Source organism: Melanostigma gelatinosum (genome assembly GCF_949748355.1).
Source record: "Melanostigma gelatinosum genome assembly, chromosome: 14".
In the NCBI taxonomy this organism is placed as follows: Eukaryota; Metazoa; Chordata; class Actinopteri; order Perciformes; family Zoarcidae; genus Melanostigma; species Melanostigma gelatinosum.
In genome coordinates, this window is record NC_136647.1 from 15,678,180 (window position 1) to 15,701,968 (window position 23,789).

General features: G+C 43.1%; 1 protein-coding gene across 1 annotated transcript in view; it reads left to right on the top strand.

Moving 5' to 3' along the window:
- The window catches only part of LOC306788043 (roundabout homolog 2-like), a gene marked incomplete at its 3' end in the record, with an annotated part of 74,212 nt that extends 50,904 nt beyond the window's left edge, over positions 1 to 23,308 (top strand). The window contains exons 10-27 of the mRNA XM_079283371.1: positions 2,768 to 2,973; positions 4,469 to 4,550; positions 4,676 to 4,841; positions 5,357 to 5,523; positions 5,613 to 5,734; positions 6,932 to 7,163; positions 11,664 to 11,788; positions 11,891 to 12,062; positions 13,087 to 13,263; positions 14,328 to 14,354; positions 14,487 to 14,526; positions 16,104 to 16,231; positions 16,875 to 17,147; positions 17,945 to 18,107; positions 19,293 to 19,550; positions 20,362 to 20,570; positions 22,763 to 22,924; positions 23,052 to 23,308. Of these exons, the coding sequence (XP_079139497.1) occupies positions 2,768 to 2,973; positions 4,469 to 4,550; positions 4,676 to 4,841; positions 5,357 to 5,523; positions 5,613 to 5,734; positions 6,932 to 7,163; positions 11,664 to 11,788; positions 11,891 to 12,062; positions 13,087 to 13,263; positions 14,328 to 14,354; positions 14,487 to 14,526; positions 16,104 to 16,231; positions 16,875 to 17,147; positions 17,945 to 18,107; positions 19,293 to 19,550; positions 20,362 to 20,570; positions 22,763 to 22,924; positions 23,052 to 23,308 (2,966 nt within the window). The remainder of the gene's footprint in view (positions 1 to 2,767; positions 2,974 to 4,468; positions 4,551 to 4,675; positions 4,842 to 5,356; positions 5,524 to 5,612; positions 5,735 to 6,931; positions 7,164 to 11,663; positions 11,789 to 11,890; positions 12,063 to 13,086; positions 13,264 to 14,327; positions 14,355 to 14,486; positions 14,527 to 16,103; positions 16,232 to 16,874; positions 17,148 to 17,944; positions 18,108 to 19,292; positions 19,551 to 20,361; positions 20,571 to 22,762; positions 22,925 to 23,051) is intronic.
- Positions 23,309 to 23,789: the final 481 nt, after the last annotated feature.

A 23,789-nucleotide genomic window follows, 5' to 3' on the forward strand; every position in this document is an offset into this window, starting at 1 on the left:
CTGAAGTCACAGGTTTGTTTTAGCAATGGTGTTGGTGTAGGGTACAACACACTTTACAATTGAATGGCATTGTCATTGTCTGCTTTTGTGGTTGATGCTTTTTCATTTTGATGCACACTGGGCTTTTATCAACAACAACAAAACATATCTGATTGCAACATTGTCCAGACCTAATAAAACAGGGAATATACAGCACTTGTCTGCCCACTCTCAGATCGGCAAAGATGCATCTTACAGTATGTTCTAAAAGCCAGTCACCCACACAATCATCTGTTTCATTATCACCTCACTGTGTATGTGAATGGTCTGAAAAGACTAAAACTGTGTAAAATAAAACTGCCTCCTTGATGGAGAGGCACTTTAACTTTTTTTTTCTCCCTTTGACAAAGCTTTAATGTCAACATTAAGTGCTGTGCCGCTGCCAGCTGGGAGCTGTTTATGCCCTTCTCTCCATTTGTTTCTTGGCTTTTTCTCCCACACATTATTAAATTGACATCTGTTGAAGGGTTTTTCAGAGGAAATGACTCCAGTTCTGTCACTCAGAAGAGCTGGATCAATATCAAAATGTTTGGTTTAGACTAGAGCATGAGGGAAGGGAAAAATGCGGTTGATTGATTGCTGTAAACGGAGAGTTGCCGTGATACCAAGTGTAGTTGATGTGACGTTTCAAGCATTACTCAAAATTAAGGGAGTCCAAGAGGGTCCTGAACTGGTTGTACATTTTCTGAAGGGCCATATATGGACTAGTGCTCCACTCTGGGCGTTAAGTCAGGGTGGAGCTGACAGGTTTATTAAATATCCAGTCAGACTTGTGAGAATGGTACGTGCTATAGGGATTTCTGTGCAGAATAGGTGAGCACAGGGCACTTCACCTGACCACTGGAAGAACAGCAGCCGTGCACTCTAATGCGCACACCCCACTGCATACACTAGTTTGCTAGCCAAAGGTTGTGCGTGCGGATTTAAACAGAGTCATTGTATTTAACCATTTGTCAGACTGGGTCACCATTGGCGTCTAATGTAACTACTGGGTATCCAAGCTGAACACGGCCGCTACCCTCCCCCATAGGAGCAAGCAACACTCTTTTTAAAGTCATATTTCCAGCCTACAGGGGATGGATACTTGACATTGGAAGATTTTGTGTGTAGTATCGCTTCAACCTGTCCGACTGACTCCTACGGACACTGAGGATGCCTGGAGGCTTACGTGGCTATTTGTGTGATGCTTGAACAAAAAGTACAAACCAGGACCTCGAGAGTCACCGTTCAACTCGAGTCTTGAGCAATGGTGTGACGGTATTTGTAGAAAGTGATGCTTGGATTAGATACACGCATCTTATCAGTGTTTTTAATAACCAAGATTCACTCAGTAGCAGGCATACAACCAGTTAAGTCTGCCAAAATCACTTTATCTGCAAACCTACTGTAAAACAATTTAGTTCTGCAGCTGTGGTTAACAATCCCAGAAATCAACATTGCATTATTACCTTTGTCACGAAAGCCTGGACTGTATGATTGCATGTCTTACATGACTACAGCTAAATTAGGAACAGCAATGTGGTGTTGTTGTTGACTCTCTAATCGCTTGGGGGGGTAATAATAGCTTCTACAGTAGTATAATGTTTCCATGAAAATGAAATGTTAGACTGTCCTGTAGCCAATATATCAACTAATGCTCAACTGAAGTTCCCCATGAAAGGCTCATTATTGAAGCTTTCATTTCTGTGACAATCCTAATAAACGCTTTTCAGTGACACGATGTAGATGATGTTTATATTGCCACGTAAATGCAAACAATTCAGCCTCTGTACAGTAACCATTGGCAGGTGGTTCTGCTTACTGTACCTTCACCCAGTTGCTTCCTCATTGTGCTGAAGGAGGTGTGATGAAAGATTAGGCATGGGGAAGCTGCTGTAAACACTTGTACAACTGGAGACAGACCTGATAACAGTGGAGAGCAGCAGTGAGGAAATTGGAAGCGGAGGGTAGTTACAAGGCCTAGAGAGCTTCAACACTTCAGATATTACTGTTGCAGAGTGCAGAGCCTGTTTTCTGGATGATATAACATGCTTTAAAAAGCTTGAAAATAGATGTATTGTTGTTCTGCTCTGCATGCTAATTCAGAGTTTAATTGTGTGTGTGTGTGTGTGTGTGTGTGTGTGTGTGTGTGTGTGTGTGTGTGTGTGTGTGTGTGTGTAGGTGTGTGTGTGTAGGTGTGTGTGTGTGTAGGTGTGTGTGTGTGTGTGTGTGTGTGTGTGTGTGTGTGTGTGTGTGTGTGTGTGTGTGTGTGGGGGGCAGGGGGGGGAGATGCCGAAAGGGTGGAGGTACAGCCATGAGTCAGAGAGTAGAGAGAGGACAGGCATGAATGTGTTGAGAGTTGTTATGTAGAAGGTATGGTAATTAGCACCACAGGTGAAGCATCATTAATCCTCACCTGGTAATTAAAGCTTAAAGGTGTGATGCAGTGCCACGAGCACACTGCCTTGCTGTAGAAAGGCTCACAAAGCAGTCACTTCCTCTCACAACAAATCCATCAGATTGAACCCTAACATCTTGGGCCCGCAGTCACTAATGCAATTACTGCAATCACAGATTAACACCTTGTGATAAGGTCACATTCCCCCCCCCCCCCCCCCCCACAAATCAGACGAAATCTAACGAGTAATAATAGAGAGTCATTGCTACATGCCAAGACCGTGACATCGAAATTACTGTGTTACAGTGCGTTGAAAAAAAAGAATGCCTGTTCCTTGATTATTATCCTTAGCCCTGAAGGACCGCCCTCCACCCATCATCCGACAAGGCCCATCCAACCAAACGCAGGCGTTGGGAGGCGTGTCCCTCCTTAAGTGTCAGGCATCAGGGGACCCAGAGCCCACGGTCACCTGGCGAAAGAATGGCGGCAATCTGCTTGGAAAGGATCCGCGATTTTCCCTGCTGGAGCATGGCAGCCTTCAGATCCAGAGTACCAGGGTAGGTGATAGTGGATTACAGAGAGATGGATGTACGTAGGAGGATTTAGCATGCAGCATTGTACATGTAGCACTTACATGACACAATGGCCTACTACTTTTATATACTGTAGAATTGCAGGATAATTCCATGGTTATGGTCATTTGGGTCTTATTTTTGTAATTTAAGTCATTAATTGCATATGATAACCACCAACATGGTGGTGAGAACTGGAAACACGGTGACGTTGCCACAACTGAAGCTTTAAGGTTTTATTTCCTCCTTTTTAGCTGCACCTGAAGTGGTCAAAGCAATCATGTTTCACCGGCAATGTTTCTATCAGTACCTGACTATTTACTCTTTGAGAAAATGATTCACCCCCAAAGAGTCTTTTTGTGCCATAGCAGTTGAACTCTTGTAGATGTGTGCCTGCAAATATTCACTCAGTGCACACATTTAACTACCTGCAAGTTCAACATTTCTCTCCTTCCATTGGATGGGCTTTAGGTTATTTGTGTTTCATTATTTTTGATGACCGACCTTTCACTGCACTGGCAATAGAAACAGCTTTAAAAAAGGGAAATAGTTATATTGTACATGGATAGATACACATACAAACACAGAAATTCAAACACACACACAAGTTTTATTTTTGTGTTCTTCTATTGCATGTGATGCCAGCTGAACGTAATTCAAATGGACAAGTGCAGTCAGGTTGCTTTTAAAAGATGAATAGCGAGTATTGATTTTTATAAGTTGTTAAATGCTGCTATTTAGTCCGAATCTCTGAGGCAGCAGTTAGACTCAAGGACTCAAGGACAGGGACCAGTGAGTGGTCTAAAAGGGCCAATATAATGGAGGAAGAGCAATACACAGTGTCCTGTCACAGTGTCAAAGTGCTCCTCCTGTGTCACTCTCTCCTCTCCTCTCTCTTGAGAGATAGCATAGTTGTGAGTGGTTCGGCATTGCCTTAGATTGTCATATCTCTTATTCTCCGTGTCAGCACTGATGATGATAATGTTGATGGTTCTGGGAATAGAGGGTGACTATTATTGGAGGAAATCAATTAAGAAAATTAATGTCAGCTCTTACTGGGCTCTTTTGTTTTTCATTGGCCGGTGTTAAAGTTTCCTCATCCACTCTCCGGCTTTTCTCGAGCCAAATGCAGGCCAGTGGAGGTTAATGCATTTTGACTGTACTGCTAGCTGTGAACCTCCTTCAAAAGCCCAGAGTGACGTAAGAGCTTGTAGAAACCTGGCACCAGCCTTACAAAGACTATTGGACTCAGTTGAACACAGCAACCAAGCACAGCCTGAAAACGACGTCATGTGTCTCACTGGTTTATCTGTACAGAGGAAATCGGTATGGGTCAAGTTCACAGAGGTTGCTTCCCCCTTATTCTTTGGTTTTAGTTTTGAATTTGGTTTCTGTTACAACTGTTATAGTTGTAATGATGCAGATGCAAATGGTGGCTTGTTTCAGCCTTAATGATAATCTAATAATCTGTCTTCCTCAGCTGTCTGATCTGGGGTTGTACACCTGTGTTGCCACCAGCTCCAGTGGAGAAACATCATGGAGTGCCTACTTGGATGTCAGAGGTCTGCTTCAGAAGAAATAATTCATATGAAACACAGTTGTATGCATATCAAGCACGACATTGCTTGATATTCTTTGCTATTGCAGGTATTCATTATGTGTCTCTCTACGTTTCTATCTTTGTCAGACTCCACTGACCTCTTAGACTTCATGCCTCACAACGCGACGGCTCTCTCGGGTCCGCCCTCCAAGCCGGTGGTCACTGATGTTACCAAGAGCAGTATCTCGTTGTCATGGGAACCAGGGCCGGAGGCGGGCTCCCCAGTGTCCTCCTATGTCATCGAGGCCTTTGGGTATGTCTGTGACCTATGGCCTCCAGCTACATTTAGTGACCCCGAACTTTGCATGGCAGGCTGTGGGTGTTTCTGTGGGCATTCAATCGAGCCAGGGCAGTGTCAAGCAGAATATTCCGAATGGCTTGCAATTCTTTTTAAAAAGAAAAAGAAAAGTATTCAAATTGAAATGCTAATTATTCGGCACATAAAGTTCAAGCAGAAAATGATTGGCATGTGAGAAATAGCTTTTGTTCTTTCCTTACTAAATAGTTGACTAAAAGAAAGGACGTCAAAGGCTTAGCGTGTGTCATGATTGTTACCCTGATTACTCTTTTTGAAGATGACAGGACGTTTTTCTAAAGATTTCACGCGTGATTATGGCATGTCATTACTGTGTGACATGTGATTTTTGCTTCCAGTCGCTAGGAACATGTCCTACCAGTGTCACCCCGCATAAACTGCCTAGATTACGTCTGTAGTATACTGATAAGATTCTTCCTAATTAATTCAATTTAATCATGCTCTTTCTACAGTCAGTCAGTGAGTAACAGCTGGCAGACAGTGGCAGACCATGTGAAGACCACTGAGTTCACAGTCAAGGACCTACGACCCAATACTGTCTACCTGTTCATCATCAGGGCAGTCAATGCTCAAGGGCTTGGGGACCCCAGCCCCATGTCTGAGCCAGTGCGGACTCAAGGTACAACAATAGGAGTGTATTGTAATGGATTCTTATATATACGCATCAATATTCCACTCTACAATTCTGCATTTCTTTCTGCCTCGCAGACATAAGTCCCACAGCACAGGGAGTGGACCATCGTCGCGTGCAGAAGGAGTTGGGAGATGTGGTCGTTAGCATGCATAACCCCGGTGTCCTTAGCTCCACTTCAGTGCAGGTCACATGGACTGTGAGTACTTGTATAACTTTTTTTATTTTTTAAATGATGGTAGTTTTACCTTCAGAGCAGCAAAACAAATATTGCCAAGGCTTTTGGGAACGTCATACTTGGCATGTCACTGTGTTTGGATTAGTTTGCACAGGCACAGAGTAAATTGTTTGAGGGATGGCTACACATTCATAGTCTGAGCAGCTGGTGCTCCATCAATTTAAAATGGTTTGAGGTGATGCTGGTATCAAGACTAATGTTTCTATTCAGGACAAATACATCACCATTAGGTGCTACATGTGTCACTTCTGGAGGCAGTTTAAAGTCGGCCCTTTATCTGAGAAATGTTATTTCCGTCTGTTAGCAAGGTGTCCCTATAGTACCTGCTGCTGTAGGTTAATGACACACCAAGGATGGGCTTACACTAGTCTGCTATTTCGTGCTTGTCTGCGCGGCAACCTTGTGTGCTGCTTGCAGACTGACACAGTGACAGGAAAGACCTGCCTTTGTGGTCCTTAGGAATAGGTCCGCGGATGCTGTTCGACCCCACCTTGATTGATTCTGTGGCTATCTTCTCAGACTATAGGAAAGTGAACACACAGGAGGGTCATTTATTTCAATTTACTTCACCAAATAAATGATTTTTTTCCAGTAACACAGATGAACAAACACACAAGTGGCACTTATGTTTATAAGGCTTTTAGATTCTCAAATAGTTTTGTTAATGACATGCGTGCTGAGGCTACAGAGAGTAGAAAAGAGATCCATCCTAATATATTTTGACTGGTCTGATGATAAACAGCTGCTTTATATCACTTGTAAAAGCCTTTTCTTGCTTCTGCCCTTGTTAACAAGCCATTACTATGAGTTGTATGTTGCATATTTTACTCCTCTCCTGAAATGGACCAGCAAAAGAAGAAGAAGAGAAAAAGTCGAACTGTTTTAATAAGGTAGTTTATTGTGCTGAAGGTCTGACTCAGGGGTATACTGTTCAGCTTTGGCAAATAGACTACAACTCTCTTCATGTGTTTGCTGGCTCCTCTGCTGCGAATTGAACTGCATGATGAACTAAGCGTGCATTGTCACTGACAGAGGACACGAACTGAATGCTGATCCGCAGCTCCAAAGCAGTTTACACACAGATGTCCGCCACCTCCCACGTCATTACCCGTACAGCGTGTCTTCATTGCGCTCTCTCTCCTTCTCCTCTCCTTTCAGGTTGAGAATCCATCGCAGTTTATTCAAGGCTACCGTGTTCTGTACCGGCAGACGTCAGGGCTGCCCTCTCCAGGGCCGTGGCAGATGCAGGACTTGAAGGTTGCCTCGGAGAGGGACATAACTCTCTCCGGTTTGAAGAAAGGCATCGTCTATGAGATTAAAGTGCGGCCGTACTTCAATGAGTTCCAGGGTGCGGACAGTGAATCCATGACAGCACGCACCATGGAAGAAGGTAAGCGACAAATGAATTCACATTTCTGACAGAAATCAATTTCTCTGCTGACTTTATGCTGCAAAGAAATATATACGATTTAGTTACTTATGCATGAGCAGAAGCTCTTGTGGTTCTACCTACTTTTATATTTAGTTGCTGTTAGTAATGGCTTCATGGCTAGATCGTAATGGATAATGGCATTTCAAGTGCACACACCCACACACGCTCGCTACAGCAGCAGTGTGTCCCCTGTGTGTGAAAACAGGTCTACCAGACAGCGCAGTGGGGGGGGGGGGTCTGTGACAAGCCTGAGCCTCTGTGGGTTGGTGGGCAGAAGGGGAGGGCACAGACTGTCTCCTTTGACATACGCTCAACTCTCTCTCTGCTCCTCAGTGGACCCCTGCTGCCGTCACACACCAACCAGAGCTGCATGACATGACCCCCCCCCCCCCCCCCTTTATCAACCCAAACACACACACACAGTTTCAATCTCCAATTTATTGGTGATAACAGTTCTTGGTGTTCTCATCGTACTCCGACCGTGCAGGTCAAATGATCCTCTACTGGTTCTTCTCGGGTGAACTGTTTGCTCCACAAATGACTTGAACATAAAATTGTAAAATGGACAACTTGTAGTGTAATTTGATTCATAATTATAGCCTAATTATAGGACCTCAATCAAATCGAAACACATGACATGATACACGACACATTTTTTTTATTTCAATTAGACTTACATCCTCCATGAATAAACATCCAGAAATCTGCTCGTGAAGGAGCTCCTTATTACTCCAGGACTTGCCTGAGAATCATCACATTTTTAAGCTGTATTCAGTATCAATGTGATCCAGTGATAGCTCCTTCTATGTGCATGGGTACATTGGGAACAGGAACTGCTAATTGCTATTTCGGCATATCTGTAATGGTGCCATTTTGCCAAAATGTCAACTTAAAAATGCTAAACAAAATGGGTCTCAAATTTGATTTCAGTAAAATCTCGACATAAAGAGAGAAAGGGTCCTCTCAATAGCTTTTTCTAAGTCCTAGTGGTGCTATTGGATGACACTATAGCAGCTCTCATGAAGACTGAACAAACCATCCACTGATGAGGACCATGTCATAAGGTTGAAAACTGCTGGCCCTCAAGATGGGATTCCCAAACTACCATTTGCAAGGTCAAGAATGAACATGCTTTCTGTACTTCATAAACGCTTTGTTCTGCCTGCTGGCTGGGCACGGGGACCTGCTCGTGAAGTTTATTGCATTCATGTGCCCCACAAGCTGGACTGTATGGAATATGTCTTCTACTGAACTGAGAGCAAGTCATTATAAGGCCATTAATGCGTCTTCCTCGCAGGAGGAAGACGATGGCTATGAACAGGGGCTGCAAAGGGAATTTCATCTCACTGTAGCCCAATTAAAATGGCCACACAGGATCACTCGAGGTCTTTGTGGACTTTGGGCACATGCTCTTGTTATTTGGGATCCTGGAAACAAGGCGCCGTGGTACAGAAAATCGACTTGATTCACCGGTACTCTCGAGACCGGAAATGTGCTGCTCTGCAAATCGTGAGCGTTACACTCTGTCCATCAAAGGCAGATTGAGAATGTGCCACTGTCTTTGTGAAATACTAGCAGAGGGCGTCTTAGGGGTCTCGGAGGTCAAAAAAGCTGATGTCTCCCACTGCAAACAGGGGGAAAAACATGTGCATTAAGATGAATGATACTCGTGTCCCTTCGATACGTTGTTGGTGGGAGAAAGGAGTCAGTTGGCTCTGTGACGTCACTGTCACATCTTCAGGGGTTCCACCATTGCAAAAAGCAAATCAAAGGGAATGCTGTGGTGTGCTTAAGACCGAGGCAGATACTGTTAAAATGAGGATGTGCTGATATTATGAGACCATGGCAAGAGGGTCAGTGAGGGGCAAAGACAACACCACCCTGTGTGGAATAGAACCCCCTGGTCCGATACTAGATGGAGTTTATTTTACATTACACATGTGTTATCTGGGGACAGTCATGTTGACATATAAATGTTTGCTAATTCATGAATAAATTTGCTTAATTGATGCACTCATTTGCATAGCAGGTTATGTTTACCACTTTTATACCCTGTATAGCAGGACATTACGCAGCTTAAGTGTCTTTTGTTTAATTGTGCAGCTGTGAGTAAAAACTGAAATGTTCCCCAACACATTGGAATCATTAATTGCTTTAAATAACTCTATAGATACTGCGTTCATCAGTCTTAATACAAGTATTAGTCACATTATTAAGAGCATCTTTGACTTTTCCCGCTGTTCTGGCCATGTATTGTGATGTTATCCTGAGTCATTACTGGTATTGTAGCCATTATTCATCCTCGGGGAGTGTGCTTGTACATACGGAAATTGCAGAACTACACTTAATGCTTCCTGTCTTTTCCTAATGTAGACCTTTGACGGACTGGGCAAGATCCATCAGTTTGCGGGAACAGCGCCACATGAGTGATATTTGGAAAACAGGAGCTTACTTGCGTGATGGTGCACTCACATTTGCAAACCAAAATATGTGTCGGAAAAATCTCCTCTTTAGCGTGATCGTAGTTTGAACTATGTGAAACTGAATGCATATATCTAAAGCAAAAGTCCGACAGCTTTGTATCTTTGTATGATTATTTTTGGAAAATCCAATCCAAATGATGAACTTCCTGGCTGAAGTTTTGTAAACTCATAAATACTCCCAGACTGGTGGCAGTTTGTGCTCTATTGGATGACTTTTTTTGTTGTGTTTCCCTCAATAAGAATCATGATTGTGTTTTGATTTTCCCACAGAATGTCTTGTTTTTTCAGAATGTTCGTAGGCAATCCAAATAATATGTAAAGGTTGACTTACTTCCACTACAGTCCACCTGCATCCTGCAGTTGCAAATATTATTGTTGCCCATACCTGATGATATCTCAGCATAAATATATATTACAAAGATTTTACATTTGGCTGTCAAAAAATGAGTCCGTTTTCTTTCTGAACAGTGGAATCATCACTGTATTGTGACAGTACATCCGCATGAGCTGGTTTAACAGCAATTGCCTCATGAAGTCAATGCAGTCCAAATGGCTGAATATAGATATCCTCAAACTGGGGATTTGTTGAATGTAATAGAAATAAAGTGCCTCTCATATGGCGGATTTAAATCTTTTGTCCTGCCAAGCTGTCAAATATTTTTGCCGACATGCCATATCTGTTTAGAGCCTCTCTTTTAAAGCAGTTAAATCATCCAGGAAGGTTTGTTCCATCTCTTCAACTAAAAACACGTCCATTGTTTTGCCATCATTTATGATATGAGTTTACTGAGCCAGATGTTTGGAACTTCTCGGATGTCAGAAGACTGGCAGAGGCACTTTTTCTTACACTCCTAATACGGCCTGGCTTTATTTCTCTGATCTACCGATGCAATCACACTGCTTGTTTTCTCACTGAGGCAATGTGCACATGTTCATTGCATTTTTCTCCCAACCATTTCCAGAACTAATTCCATCTGGAGAAGTCATGTTGCTCTCTGGCCAAGTGGCAAACAAGACAATCTCGCCAAGGCCCACCTGCTTTGGCTTTTCCACTCTGCCGTGGCACTCTGCGCCTTGCTTACATGAACCCACTGCAGATAGCGTTCTTTTTTTTCACTTCCTTAATTAGGTTCAGAGTCGTTATTTCACTCACTCGGTCAGAACATAATGATCGTTTTAATGGGAATCATAAGGAACTGTGTACTCGGAGTGGTCGCGTCGTCCGTTGAGTGAGAGATGATGATTTGCTCGGTTGCATAGGCATGGTGTTTGCCTCCTGCTGCCTGCATTCTCTTCAAATCAAATTGACAATCTGTGCCAGTCTATCAGGCCAGTTTGGTACATTTTGGAGAAGAAAAAAAAAATGACCCATTAAAGAGAGAGTTTGAATTTGGCACCATGAGGCAGGCATAACACCACATTTCTGTTGACAAGCCATCTCAGAATCCTCATTAGTGGACATGGAGGCTGACCATTTTCATTAAGATAAGATATGCAAAATTGAATACAGCTACTTTGAATGCATTTACATGTGGTCATTATGGTTCAAGTCCATTATGGGAATAATGTTAGCTGCTGGGCTCAGCCATTTTTCCTTTGCTGAGAAAATGTGCAATTAGTTGAGTGCAATTTGGACCTGAAATACTCGGTGTGTATAAGTTATGATGCCAGTAGGATTATAGAATCTTAAACTCAGTATAATTGAAGAACTGTGCACTGTTTTAGGTTCCAGTGCACCCCCCCCCCCCCCCCCCCCCCTCAGTCATTAAGATAGCAAATTAAGATGAAGTGCTCTGGTAGCCATCTGTTACACTGGTTTAGGAAATACTTTGTTGTATGGCTTGCTGTATATGAGTTGAGGTAGTGGGTGAGACAAATCCTTCTTTTAAGATGATTAAAAAAAACAGTTAATGCTAAATAATTTCACTCTTTGTTTCGTTAATATTTTGACCCCCCCCCCCCCTTGACCCATCAGCACCTGGTGCGCCTCCGCAGCAAGTGACAGTGTTGACAGTAGGCAGCCATAACAGCACGTCCATCAGCGTGTCATGGGACCCTCCTCCCTCCGACCAACAGAACGGCATCATCCAGGAGTACAAGGTGGGATCAAACTCTGCACCTGATAAGCTGTACCAAGCTGAATATTTTAGTAATGCACTGTACCTTATAATGAATTCTGTCTGGCGTGTCTGTCTCTGTCAGATCTGGTGTCTGGCCAACAAAACCCGCTTTCATGTCAATAAGTCCGTGGATGCAACCATCCGTTCAGTGGTTGTTGGGGGGCTGCAGACCGGAGTGCAGTACCATGTGGAGGTGGCTGCAGGCACCAGTGCAGGGGTGGGGGTCAAGAGCAAACCCCAGCTCATCATCTTGGGTAATCCACTCTTACACACACACACCAAGTCTGGGGTCAAATGAAATGACTTCATAATGGGGGACCATGGTCTCCATCACAGACTGGGGGGTCTGGAAAAAAGGATTTATCAATTTATTAGACTTGAAGAAAGAAGATTGCGCTTTACAACGCAGACTTCTACTGAGAAATCAATTGCGGTTCATTAATAAGCGTAGTGTCTGGTAACACTGTGCCAGGTACTGTTAGTCATATCAATAATACTCTTCAATATGTGTCCAGCTGGCACTAACAAAGTCAACAGTGTTTTTGTTGGAGCTTATCAGCCTATCACATCATATCAAATAGCTAAAGGATGCCCAGAGTATATAAGCCCAGAATCAATATCGGAGCCCAGCCCAGATGCTCTTCATCTGTGACTTTTGACTGATATATAATAACACCCTTAACGCACAGAGGAAAGGAAACACAGGCGTGTGGACTGCAGCTTAATGATGGCGGGGGGTGGGGGGGGGGGGGGGGGGGGGGCGGGAGTTCCTGCTGGAGACTGTGAATCTAATTTCACAGCACAGTAGCTGCAACAGAAAATCAAACTCTGTCAGAGCTGCTCCGTCAATCTTGTGTCTTGCAGCTCACGTTGATAACTGCACTGCTGAATTGATTTACTCTGCCTACATATTGGATGCACTGATGCCATTTTTTTTGTTTTGTTGTGCTTTTACCACAGTTGCCCCCTGCGTGTTGTATTTATTTGTTCCCCCTTTCATTCATGGTCTCATCTTTTAGCTTTTCCAGTGGTCCATGTGTCTTTAATGTATGCTGTCTTTATTTTCTTTTTAAAGTGAGCAACGATGAATCTTTTGCTTTTATTCAAAACATCTATTTATTTGTTGTCTTGTTTTGGACCACAGTGGAAATGATATTGATTTCATTTTTATCCCAAATGATTTTAAAACACAGCAACTATTGACACATAATTGTTTGTTGATTTGTATATTGTCTGTGCTTGTGTGTGCTTGTGTTGATTTGTATGCGGTGCCCCCAGGTGCAGAACTGAGGGACGTAATGGCGGGATCGGAGGGCAACAATAGCATCTCAGACGTGGTGAAGCAGCCAGCCTTCATCGCTGGTCTGGGAGGGGCCTGCTGGATTGTTCTCATGGGCTTCAGTGCCTGGTTGTACTGGAGGAGAAAAAAGAGGAAGGGACTTAGCAACTATGCAGGTAAAAAAAAAAATCTATTTCCATGGTTCTGCACCAAGACAGAATCTCAAAAGCACACTAGGTCTCTCCAAGAAAAAGCTGATGTCATCACTGATGTGACTCCATTTGAGTTGGCTAAAATGCAGAACAAAGGAAATGCATTCTGCACAGATGGAAATAGGCCTTATTTACTTTAATTCACTGTGCACTGATGTGCATCACCTGTGCTGAGTTCCATCAGCACAGCACCTCAACAGTCTAATACATTCATGCGAAGTAAGTCATTTAACATCCCCTTCCACTGTCAGACCGTGGCTGGTGTTGTTTGCGCATTAACACGAGGTGCGTCTAGGTTTACGTACTCTGTTATCCCTCTGTGAGTCGAGCATATAGCTGCGTGCCATTATCGTAATGTGCATTGCAGCTTCCATTGCAGTGACTTGGGGAGAGAGCGCTGTGATTTCCCAATTTAATCAGGATTTACATGATTGAGAGATGCTTCTCTGATCCCTTCTCTCAAATCAAATTGAGTTTGACACCAAAACATCACATTTCGAGTTTACTGAAAATATTGCAATATTTTCACAGGAATGATTGATATTAAATACTTCAAACCCAGCATTATTAATTACGTTTTGTGTTGCGTTTTGTGTCACATGTTTCAAGTTATGCACCATTTCATTTAAGAAAGACATCTTGTTCGGCTCTCTTTTAAGAGAGAAGGACAAGAGGTTCCAATTCGTATTCTGGAAGAAAAATAATAAATAAAATGGTGACGGCGCAGATGCCCCAGGTCAAAAAAAGGGGTCAAATGTGTCACCTTCATTTGAACCGTTTCCCTCAGGGCATTCAGCGTGATTCAGAAGATGATGGAAAGCAGTGGTTCGATGCATTAGCACCCCTAGTTTCATCGAAACATGCTCGTGCAGACATATTGACAAATGAACAAGCAAAGCAAAGATGAAAGGACTAATTTCATAGTTCCACACCTTGTTTTCATGAATTTATTTTGGGCATGAGAATATGGCTGCGTCTTTTGTCATATTTGTACTTTATCCACTTTCTTCTTCTTTTTTTAATTGCAGTTCAATCCTTCACCTTTACGCGTGCAGGTATGTCTTTACATTATGCATTATTTATTAAAATATCCCAGCTGCCTATATTCAAATTGATGGTGGTGCTGTACATTTTTAGACAAACTAATTGCAATTGTTTTTCCCTGTCCTCCCTCTTTTCTCTACAAGTTACATTCCAAAGAGACAGAGGCCTGATCAGAAATGGAAGGTAAGAATCTGAATGAACTTAAATAAAACCCTTCAGCCATAGAGCCTTCCCACTGACATTTTTGGTGCTACGCAGCGTTATTGCCTCGTCTGCATTTTTAGTAACAAGAGTCTATTGTAACACCTGTCATGAAGAATTCTTTCATGATGAACGGAATTTGCATACAATATTTCAGTGTACAATTTGCACAGATGTGCACTTGATGAAATCATTCATCACGCCTTTGAAGCGAGTGCTACCAATTAATGCAGGTGAGGGCTTCATTCACTGGCTCTCTCTCTCATTTCAACCGAGGTTGTTGGCAGAGCCAGAGGTCGTGGTATAGGAGGGGAGAGGTGATTAATGTGCTGTTTAAAAATAAAACTCTTGCCGTACAGTACACTCTGATGGCTTGCATGTGTGGATGGAACAACAAAAGGATTGCACCTTGAGACTCCACTCAGCAAGCTGTGAGAATTTCCTGACAGCTCAAAATGCGCACAGTGAAGTTTACCTTTTTATCCACCGAAAATCAAAGTGAATAAGAGTAAGGAAGCGGATTTGCTTTGCCGAAAGTAAAAGAATGAACGTCCTCGTGTTCTTCATTCTTCCCTTTTCCCCCTTTCCCGCTTTGCCACACCTAAGCAAGCAGAGAAGCCCAGAGCAAATGGACTAAAAATAAACACTTCCTTGCCGTTTTTGTGTGTATGAGTGCGCTTCACCACATTGCAGATGTATGTGTTATTGTGTCAGTGTTTTTGGCACGTGTTTTTGAGCAAATGTATGTAAATCTATGTACATGCTTGTGTATTCTAAAATGGAAATTATTGATGGAATTGTTTGAACACCTTTGAGCCATCACCAAGTCAGCTGTGAACAATTCCCTTGGCACTTGGCGAATGAGCGGCAGTGTGAAAATGCACATTAAGCAAACATATGTGAACAGGATGCACGGGGCATGTGAATGTTTTGCCATTTTTACAGCTGCTGATGCGAAGTGGTTGTAAAAAAACGGTCTTTTTTTTTTTTTTTTGGGTCCCTGAATTGCCGCCCACAACTTTTCCTACCTTGAAGTCAAAGCCTGCATTCACGACCTGCATTGTATTTCACTAAGACAAAATGACACGGTAGCTTTCCTAAACCACCTAATGGGCTTCTGCTGTCTCTGTTGCTATGGAGACGGAGCACCAGTGTAGCCGATCTGCCAGAGGCTGTCCATGATTCTCAATTTAAAATGTAAATTTCTGTTGTGCTAAGGCTCTAAAGTGGATTTACCGGTAGTGTGTATTTAGGCCTGCCTTGCTTCTCCGGGGAGAATTAAGGGTGGTGGAGTGAAGGGGAGAAAGAAAGCTGATTTATAGACTTGCCGCTTTATGTCTCTTTGTTGTTTATTGTCGCCCGTGTGCGCGGGGCTGCTCCACAGGCGAGAATATGCTGAATGAGTTTTCGCATCAATTTGTTGTTGATGCAGCAGGAGGAAAATGAGCAATGCTTGTTTCGCTGCAGCCTGGACATTTAACGATGTCAACGGTTCTCTGTCTTACCCCCCCCTCCCCTCTCCTCTCTTTGTCTATCTCTACAAACCTCTCCTCTCACAGCCGTCCAGGGCTGTTGAAAGCGGGTGACCCAGGCCTCCCCTGGTTGGCTGACTCCTGGCCCTCCACGAGCCTCCCGGCTAACGGCGGCTTAGGGAGTCCGAAGGGCGGCAGCAACTTTGGCCGAGGAGGTAAGAAAGCACAAACAGGCTCGGCCGGGGTGTTAGGAAATGCAGTTTTAGCAATGCCTGGTCAGACAGTTTTGATGCTCATTCATTGTGAAGCGCAGTGACAGGACATCACACAGAAGCATGCACACACAAACAAAGACATACACGCAAATGAAAAGAGCCTTTAAGGGCTGTACTTGACTAATTTGATTTGACACGCCTGATATTTGACTTATATTTTTCATTCTTTCTCCTGCCCTGCCATTGTTGCTTTTTTTTGGAGGATGTATGAGATTGATAGTTTGAGTATATGTGTTTATTGTGCATTTGTGTGTTTGCGTGTTCTCCCAGCTTATTGGAACCCTGGTGAGCTGCAGGCTTTTTGTGTGCGAGACAGTAGAGCTGAAGGTTAGCGCTGTTTGAATATCCCTCATGTGAACACTCTACCGGCTCCCACAGCGTGTTGCATGCTAATTGTGGTAGTAGATAATCACTTTCATTCATATCAAGTCCATTTGAGACCTGTATTTAACTAACGCAGAGTGCCAGAGCAGCAGGGAGTGTTAATGACCTTAAAGATCGTTAACTTCATGTCAACTTATCTCTCCGTGATGCCTTTTTTCCCCTTCCCTCCTTGCTTTGTCACCATCCTCTTTTGTCTCAGATGTTTTACCGTCCGCAGCAGTGGAGAAGACGGGCACCATGCTGTCTGATGGTGCTATCTACAGCAGTATTGACTTCATGGGGAAGGCAGGCTACAGCAGCCCAGCGCGAGGCAGTCAGCCCACCCCCTATGCCTCCACTCAGATACTCCAGTCCAACAGTTTCCACGAGCTGGCTGTGGACAGGCCAGATCCCCGCTGGAAGGCGTCTCTCCAAGCCCAGCAGGAAATAGCAAACCTGGGCTACTCGCTAACTGACAGACGCCCTGGCAGTGGTAAGTGCCCCACTGACAATAAAGCTCAATTATGTCATTATTTTTCAGTGTTTGTGTTGTGATGTTGTGTATGTATCGTGAGTCTCTATTGGTGGCAGTGTTTAAAATTCCAGAAAGAGCCCCAATGTTTTGCAATAAATTGACAGGACGTTGTTGTTCTTTTTCTATGAAATGACTACAAGGGAGTTGAAAAACTAAACCAGAGGAAGAGGAAGATGAAAAGGAGGGAATGTATTTACATGTGAACTGAAAATGGACCCCTAGGATAATGTTCTTAATTACTCTTCTGTCTCCATCACAATTCTTCCCCGGGAGCTCATCTAGCCCAGAAATGTCACCCAATCATGACGCATTTCTTTTGGGTGAACTTGATTAGTGATGACGGAAAATCGCCCAGTGTTCTGAGTTATTTATGCAGTATGTATATACATTTACTTGAATTTATGTCTGTACTTTGGTAGCTTTGCACAAACAGCCTGTGTGCTCAGCTAATTGTCAGGCTTTACCAGAGATAGTAGAGCAAGTGGAGAGGCAACATTAAGTGGTTCGCCGCAGGTTTTGGTGCCTCTTTAAGAAATGTCAACATTTAGAAAAAAAGCCCGAATGCGCTGCCAGGAGACTAAAAGAGAAATGATGAACACTGGAGACAGGTTTGAAAAAGTTCAGATTGCAGAGAAAGATAGAAGATGGCTTCTCAAGGTATGTGTTAGTGTGTGTGTAGAATGATATGTGTGCGTCCAGGGATTAGCATCATGTAGAGAAGACTAAACTTCCTTTCCTCTTTACCTCCCCGCCAGGTGCAAAGGTTGGCAAGAAAAAGAAGGTGAAGGGTGGAACGAAGGCCTCTAAATCAAATGGGTCGTGCTGGGCTAACATACCCCTGCCCCCACCACCCATGCACCCACTCCCTGGCACTGAGGTTGACCTCGACCGTTACCCCCACGAAAACCACGGAGGAGGGTAAGATACATTCATTTCTCATCAGTCTCTGCCTCGGAACGGATGCACACAAACACAAGAACACACGTCGACAGAAGAAACGCATGCAAACACAATATCCTGCACCTGTGCCCCGAGTGTGTGCGTGTGTGGGCTTGCAGAAGAACTTCACATCGTTCACAAAATAGACCTATAGCTGCCTATTTTCCTGATATAGAAAAACACATGCATAGATTGGATTGTATTGAGCTGTTATACACATTATACACATCATATACACTTGCCAATAGAAGGAAAACGGATTATTAACATTTTGATTTAAACTAGAGTCAGATCAGTTTTGGAATCTCATTTAAGGGGAAATTTGAAGCAGTAAATTCCTCAGTGCTTGCTATATTGACCGAGAAAGGGGAGACCCGGCGCTGTCATTTGACGTGACAGTGGTCGGTTGACAGTTGGATGCAAGGAAGAACTAAAGAACTTCCTTGTTGTCCTCGCGTGCATTGCACACTGCCTAAGTTTCCAACAGCGAAAAACGGCATCCCGAAATATGAGTGCAGAGGATGTTATGGACGAGGATACATCTTAGTGTGTTTTAGCTGACGCCGATATTCAGCCAGAGTATATGGCTGAAGATATACAACTTAGAGAGGCCAAAGCAGTGGCCCGCAGACTGCGGGGCATCAGAAGCTCACTTGTAATGCATGAAGGCAACATGTAGGCAATGCCAGCACAGCTCCGTGAGCAGGAGAATGCTACATTTCCCGTCATCATCACTTCCCAGTAGACCACCAAAAGAAAATCTGTGCAATTTCAATACGCCATGCAATACAACAATTAGTCTGTCTGTATATATAATATTTTTATTTTTTAGTTTGTTATATTTTAGTTATTGTGGATTTCAAGTTTTTTACTCAGTTAATATTCTTTACTGTTTATTACTTATTTATAGTACTTGTTTTGCTACATTGTTTTTTACTATGCACTATCCACTATGCTGCTGTAATCCTGTACACTTCCCCACTGCGGGACTAATTAGGATTATCTTATCTCATCTTATTAATACGAACTGGACATCCACATAAAATATGCAACATTTCCCCTTGAAATTCTTACACGTTTCCTCTCTTCTTCAACTATTTGCAATCAACTGTTCAGCAAAGTCAATGTGATCCTTAATATATTAAACATTTGTCCACATGCCAGATATGACAGCAACAGTTGGGCCCCACCAATGTCTGTCCAGACGTACCACCACCAGAATTTGGACAATGAGGAAGAGGAGGAGAGAGGTCCCACTCCTCCCCTGAGAGGAAGATCCTCCTCACCGGCAAAAACTTCCTTCAGCCAGCCCTCATCTTCCTCTCTCAGCTCAGTCCACCATGATGAAATGCAATCCATTTTGCAGGCCCACTTGGATGAGCTGACCAGAGCTTACCAATACGAGGTGGCAAAGCAGACATGGTAAGTGATTTTTAAAGCTCAAGTTTACTATATTTTGAGACCGCCTTCCTTCTATAATTTGATGTATTTATTTGGCTATTCAAAAAAAAGACCTGTGTGACTGTTAGATCACTTCAGAGCTTTATACTGTGCCCATGCATTACAATTTTGTCCAAATATGTTTGCTTTGCACACTAGGAGAGCGATACCTGTAATTGTATTCATTTCATTCTGTTGATAGTTTGGGATTCTGCACAGCAATGGCCAATGTTTGAGCGCCTAATAACACCCGTATTTACTTGTGTCAGCCGAAACCTGCGGACCGCGTTTCTTGCGAGCGATAAAAACAGCCCTCGATTGGTTGCACCTTTGACGGCGCATTGGGAAACTTGACAAGGCGGAGGCGACACGTGTTGGAGGGTAATGACTAGGTTTAGTCGAACATGCAGTTCTGACATCGGTAAATGGAGTTGGTAATTATGCATGCATCTTCTCGATGGCGGAATGTGAGCCATCATGGAGGACAGCTGTGGGGGAGATAACAGGCATGTTGGTGACAGCCCTGCCCATCCAGATATCCTTTATCCAGCCCAATTACAACTCCATTGTGTTAGCACAACACACACCAGCGCTGAGAAAGCAATCAGTGAAATCACTGCAGGCATTCATAGTCTCTTGCACATTGCATCTCTACCGTTCTTAATATGCACTGATTCCACATGATTCTACAAAGTTGTTTTGCAGTATTGATGCTCATTATCTGACCTCCATTGCTTTTTTTTTTTAATCTGTTTTGTTCACTAATATACAGTAATTCCCCACAATGAATTAGGCACATGAAGGGCAGTCCAAACGTGCCGACCACCCCCATCGCTCCCGTGGACTTCATGTCCAGTACACTGGCCTCTGATTTGGGACCAACTCTCCTTTCTGAAGAAGACGAGGACTTGGAGGAGGAGGAGAGATACGCTGCGGTGTCACAGAATTTGTGTGGCTTTGAATACACTCCTGGTCACAGCGTAGACAACCTTGAGGGCTCAGGTATTTCTCACATGAGTTGAAACAAGTCTGACCGAAGGCAATGCTTTTAAATCAGTAGACCACCAGTGCATTGACCGTAAAAAATAGTCTTTTTGTAAAGGAAAATACCATACTGTTTTGAATTAACAGCTGGTATTTTATTTACTCTTGTTAAAGGTGCACCACATTTAGGATCATGGCTGTCTTCCCAGATGTCAATATGTCAAATAGCTGTGGATTAATAGTGCAGCCAGACTGCTTTTTCGTCTTCTATATGAAGCTGTTGAGACTGCAGCCCCTTGGCCCCTTTCGAAATTTCATCAATATAAGACGATTTTTACAGTAGGCTACACAGTTTAACTCCCATGACAATGTCATGTTTCGCAGAATTGCCCAATATCAACGCTCTTGTCTGCCAATAGAGTTTAGACCACTGAGGTAGCAAACGCGGTGCAGTCTGTTGTCTGGCTGAACTATCACCTACAGACACGCTGCATAGCACAAAGTCAATAGCCCATTCGATCACATGCATACAAGCCCCAACACACACTCGTCTTGTGGTTGTCTTCTAGAACATTTCATAGTATATCAGGAACATTTATGTAGCCAACATGGATAGAGATTGACATTTAAAGGTAATGTCGAAACTGTAGTTGGTGTAAAGTCAAAAAATGAAGGATAATAAATCAAAAATGAGACGAGTGCAGTGGCCGTTTGGCCGATTGCACGGCCTCTGCTGTTGCTGCTTGCAGCTTTCTCAAGAACCGTTCATCCAAACAATTCACACTCAACACTTCACCTTTTTTTTGGGTCTTCTGCAAATACACCCACTAAGCGTGAAGTAGATCAGATGAATGGCTGTCAAGAAACTCGGAGGACATACATAGATAAAAAATTCCATTTAAGTCTTACAGTAATCATAGGTTCTTTGTCAAAGAGAGATTCAGACAGTCTGCGAAAAGTAACTTGAAGCCGTTCTAGACATCAAAACCACAACATAGAATGTTTCAGAACCCTTTAGAAGTGCTCTGTTGAAAAGCCACACGTCTAACATTTATGATTTGATGCATTTATAAATAGGGTTCTGTCTGAAAGCCTTTCTTGAGAGTGAAACTTGAAGTCTTCTCCCACAGGGACATAAGTGAACCATTTTTAGACTCCATTGTTTGAAAGGTTAAGAGATTGACTTGTGAATTGAGAATATGTGTTTTCAACACTTTTAATAACCCATTGCAGGGCAGAACACAGGTCACTGTGGCTAAAAATATTTACAAACAACGGCAATGCAAACATTGTATCGTGTTCTGTTTAGCTGTCACATATTGTTATTGGTTGTATTGGAAGAGCCAACGGGCGGCTTGAGGAAATAGATTTAGTCCAGTGAGACTAATCATCAACAAAGCCACTGTGGTGGCAGTATTTCCACAGGGGGTTTCCAGACTGTAGTTAGATGCTTTAAATGTCATGTTTGTTCGTACATCATTTCATAATGTGTCATTAAAACATTTAAACGCTCTTCTCGGTTTTGAGCAACGGGTTGCTTATATTGCTGCAACAAAGAAAAATAGCTCCTGAGGCCTTTTGATAAAAGCATTCAGTAATTCTCTTCTCTAAGAATGTTTCCTACGAAGTAAGCATGAAGGAGTCTTAGTTATATATTTCCACAAATATATAGAAATATATAGAAACTCTGAATCACCTTCTTGTGATCGATTGTTTTGTTCTTAATACTGGTTTTCTTAGCAGCAGTTGAAACCGCGAATATTATTCGTTTCTCCTGAAATGGAGGCAATAAATTGGATTGTAATCTAATCAGTTGGGCTTTACAAGTCCAGCAATCTCAATGATATACGCCCCAAAAGGTGTGATAGCTGAGCAATACCAGAACAGATGTAAATAGTCTCCTCTGACAGAGCCATGACATTTAGTAACTAAGTCACTGTCAATCAGTTTAAATCTAAATCCACGCGAAATTACCTAACATTTGAATAATATTAAAACCTTGTTTAAAAACGTCACATTTACACTTGTATGTCCAACACAAGTTTGACACATCTAGTAATACATCTTTTTTTTATTGTTATTTAATTTGGACACTGATTACTTTTGTACTTCCTCGTTACTCTTTGGTGTTACGCTCGATGCGTGTTAGCCAAATACTTGTTCAGGCACACTTAGCCAAATATTTATCTTCATTAACTTCCCCTCTGTAGGTAACAGCTCCCAGCAGTGTCGCCCAGACAGCTCTGGCTCAGCAGACCACGGCGCACAGGGAACACATAGCCTTGGCCACAAGAGGGCACCACTGACTGGCCTCAAACCACAGACGGGCAAGGTCGGGACTCTGCCCAGACGAAGAGATGCCAACACTGACGGTAAGTCTTTTGCACTCTTAGCCAGAGAATCCTCCATTATAGTCAATTCAACAAGGAGTGCCTCTATCATGATGTCTCGTTTGTATCCTTTTGCCAAATTCTCTCAACAAACCATCCACGCACGCAGCCCACACACCGGCCATGCACAGCCTGGGTTCCCACATGCACAGCTCGTGGGCAGCTGCGGCCTCAGACCCCTCTGAGGAGTGCATGGTGACCGTGTCGACGCTGGAGCGGCAGCATATGGCTTCCTGGAGCGGCACAACAACATCCAACAGGGCCACCCTGAGTAGGGGTTCCCACAAGAGACCTGGCACAGAACCCACCCACAACGGGCATCCTTCCACAAGCAGCACAGAGAAAAGGGAGCACTGTAGGTGTTAATCCTCATGAGGACATATTTCCGTGCACGTTAAACATAATGAATGTAATTTAAGCAGTAAATTCACAATGTCACTCGGATATGCAGAGAGAAATAATATGCAGGCTTGACTGAAACTTTCTTGACATTTGTATAATCCACTTTATAGTTGTATTTGGCTTTACCCTGATTGACAAAGATGAAGAAAATGCAGTTTAATAATTATAGACCACGTAATAAATTATAAATTGTGGCTGTCACTTCTTTAAAGGAAGACAAGACAACTCAGATCTCCCTCTTGCAGTCAGTTGTGACAGCATCACAATGCAGTTATATATTGTATACCACTCAAAAGAGATTTACAAAAGTCTAGATTTGGAAGATTTATGCTCCACCATGTTCAATAAGAAGGAACGGTGTACTGTAGAATCTTGCCAATTTGTATTCCAAAGTGAGATGCATCCTTGGATTGTGAAATGGAGATGCAGATATTAGGAGTGAAGT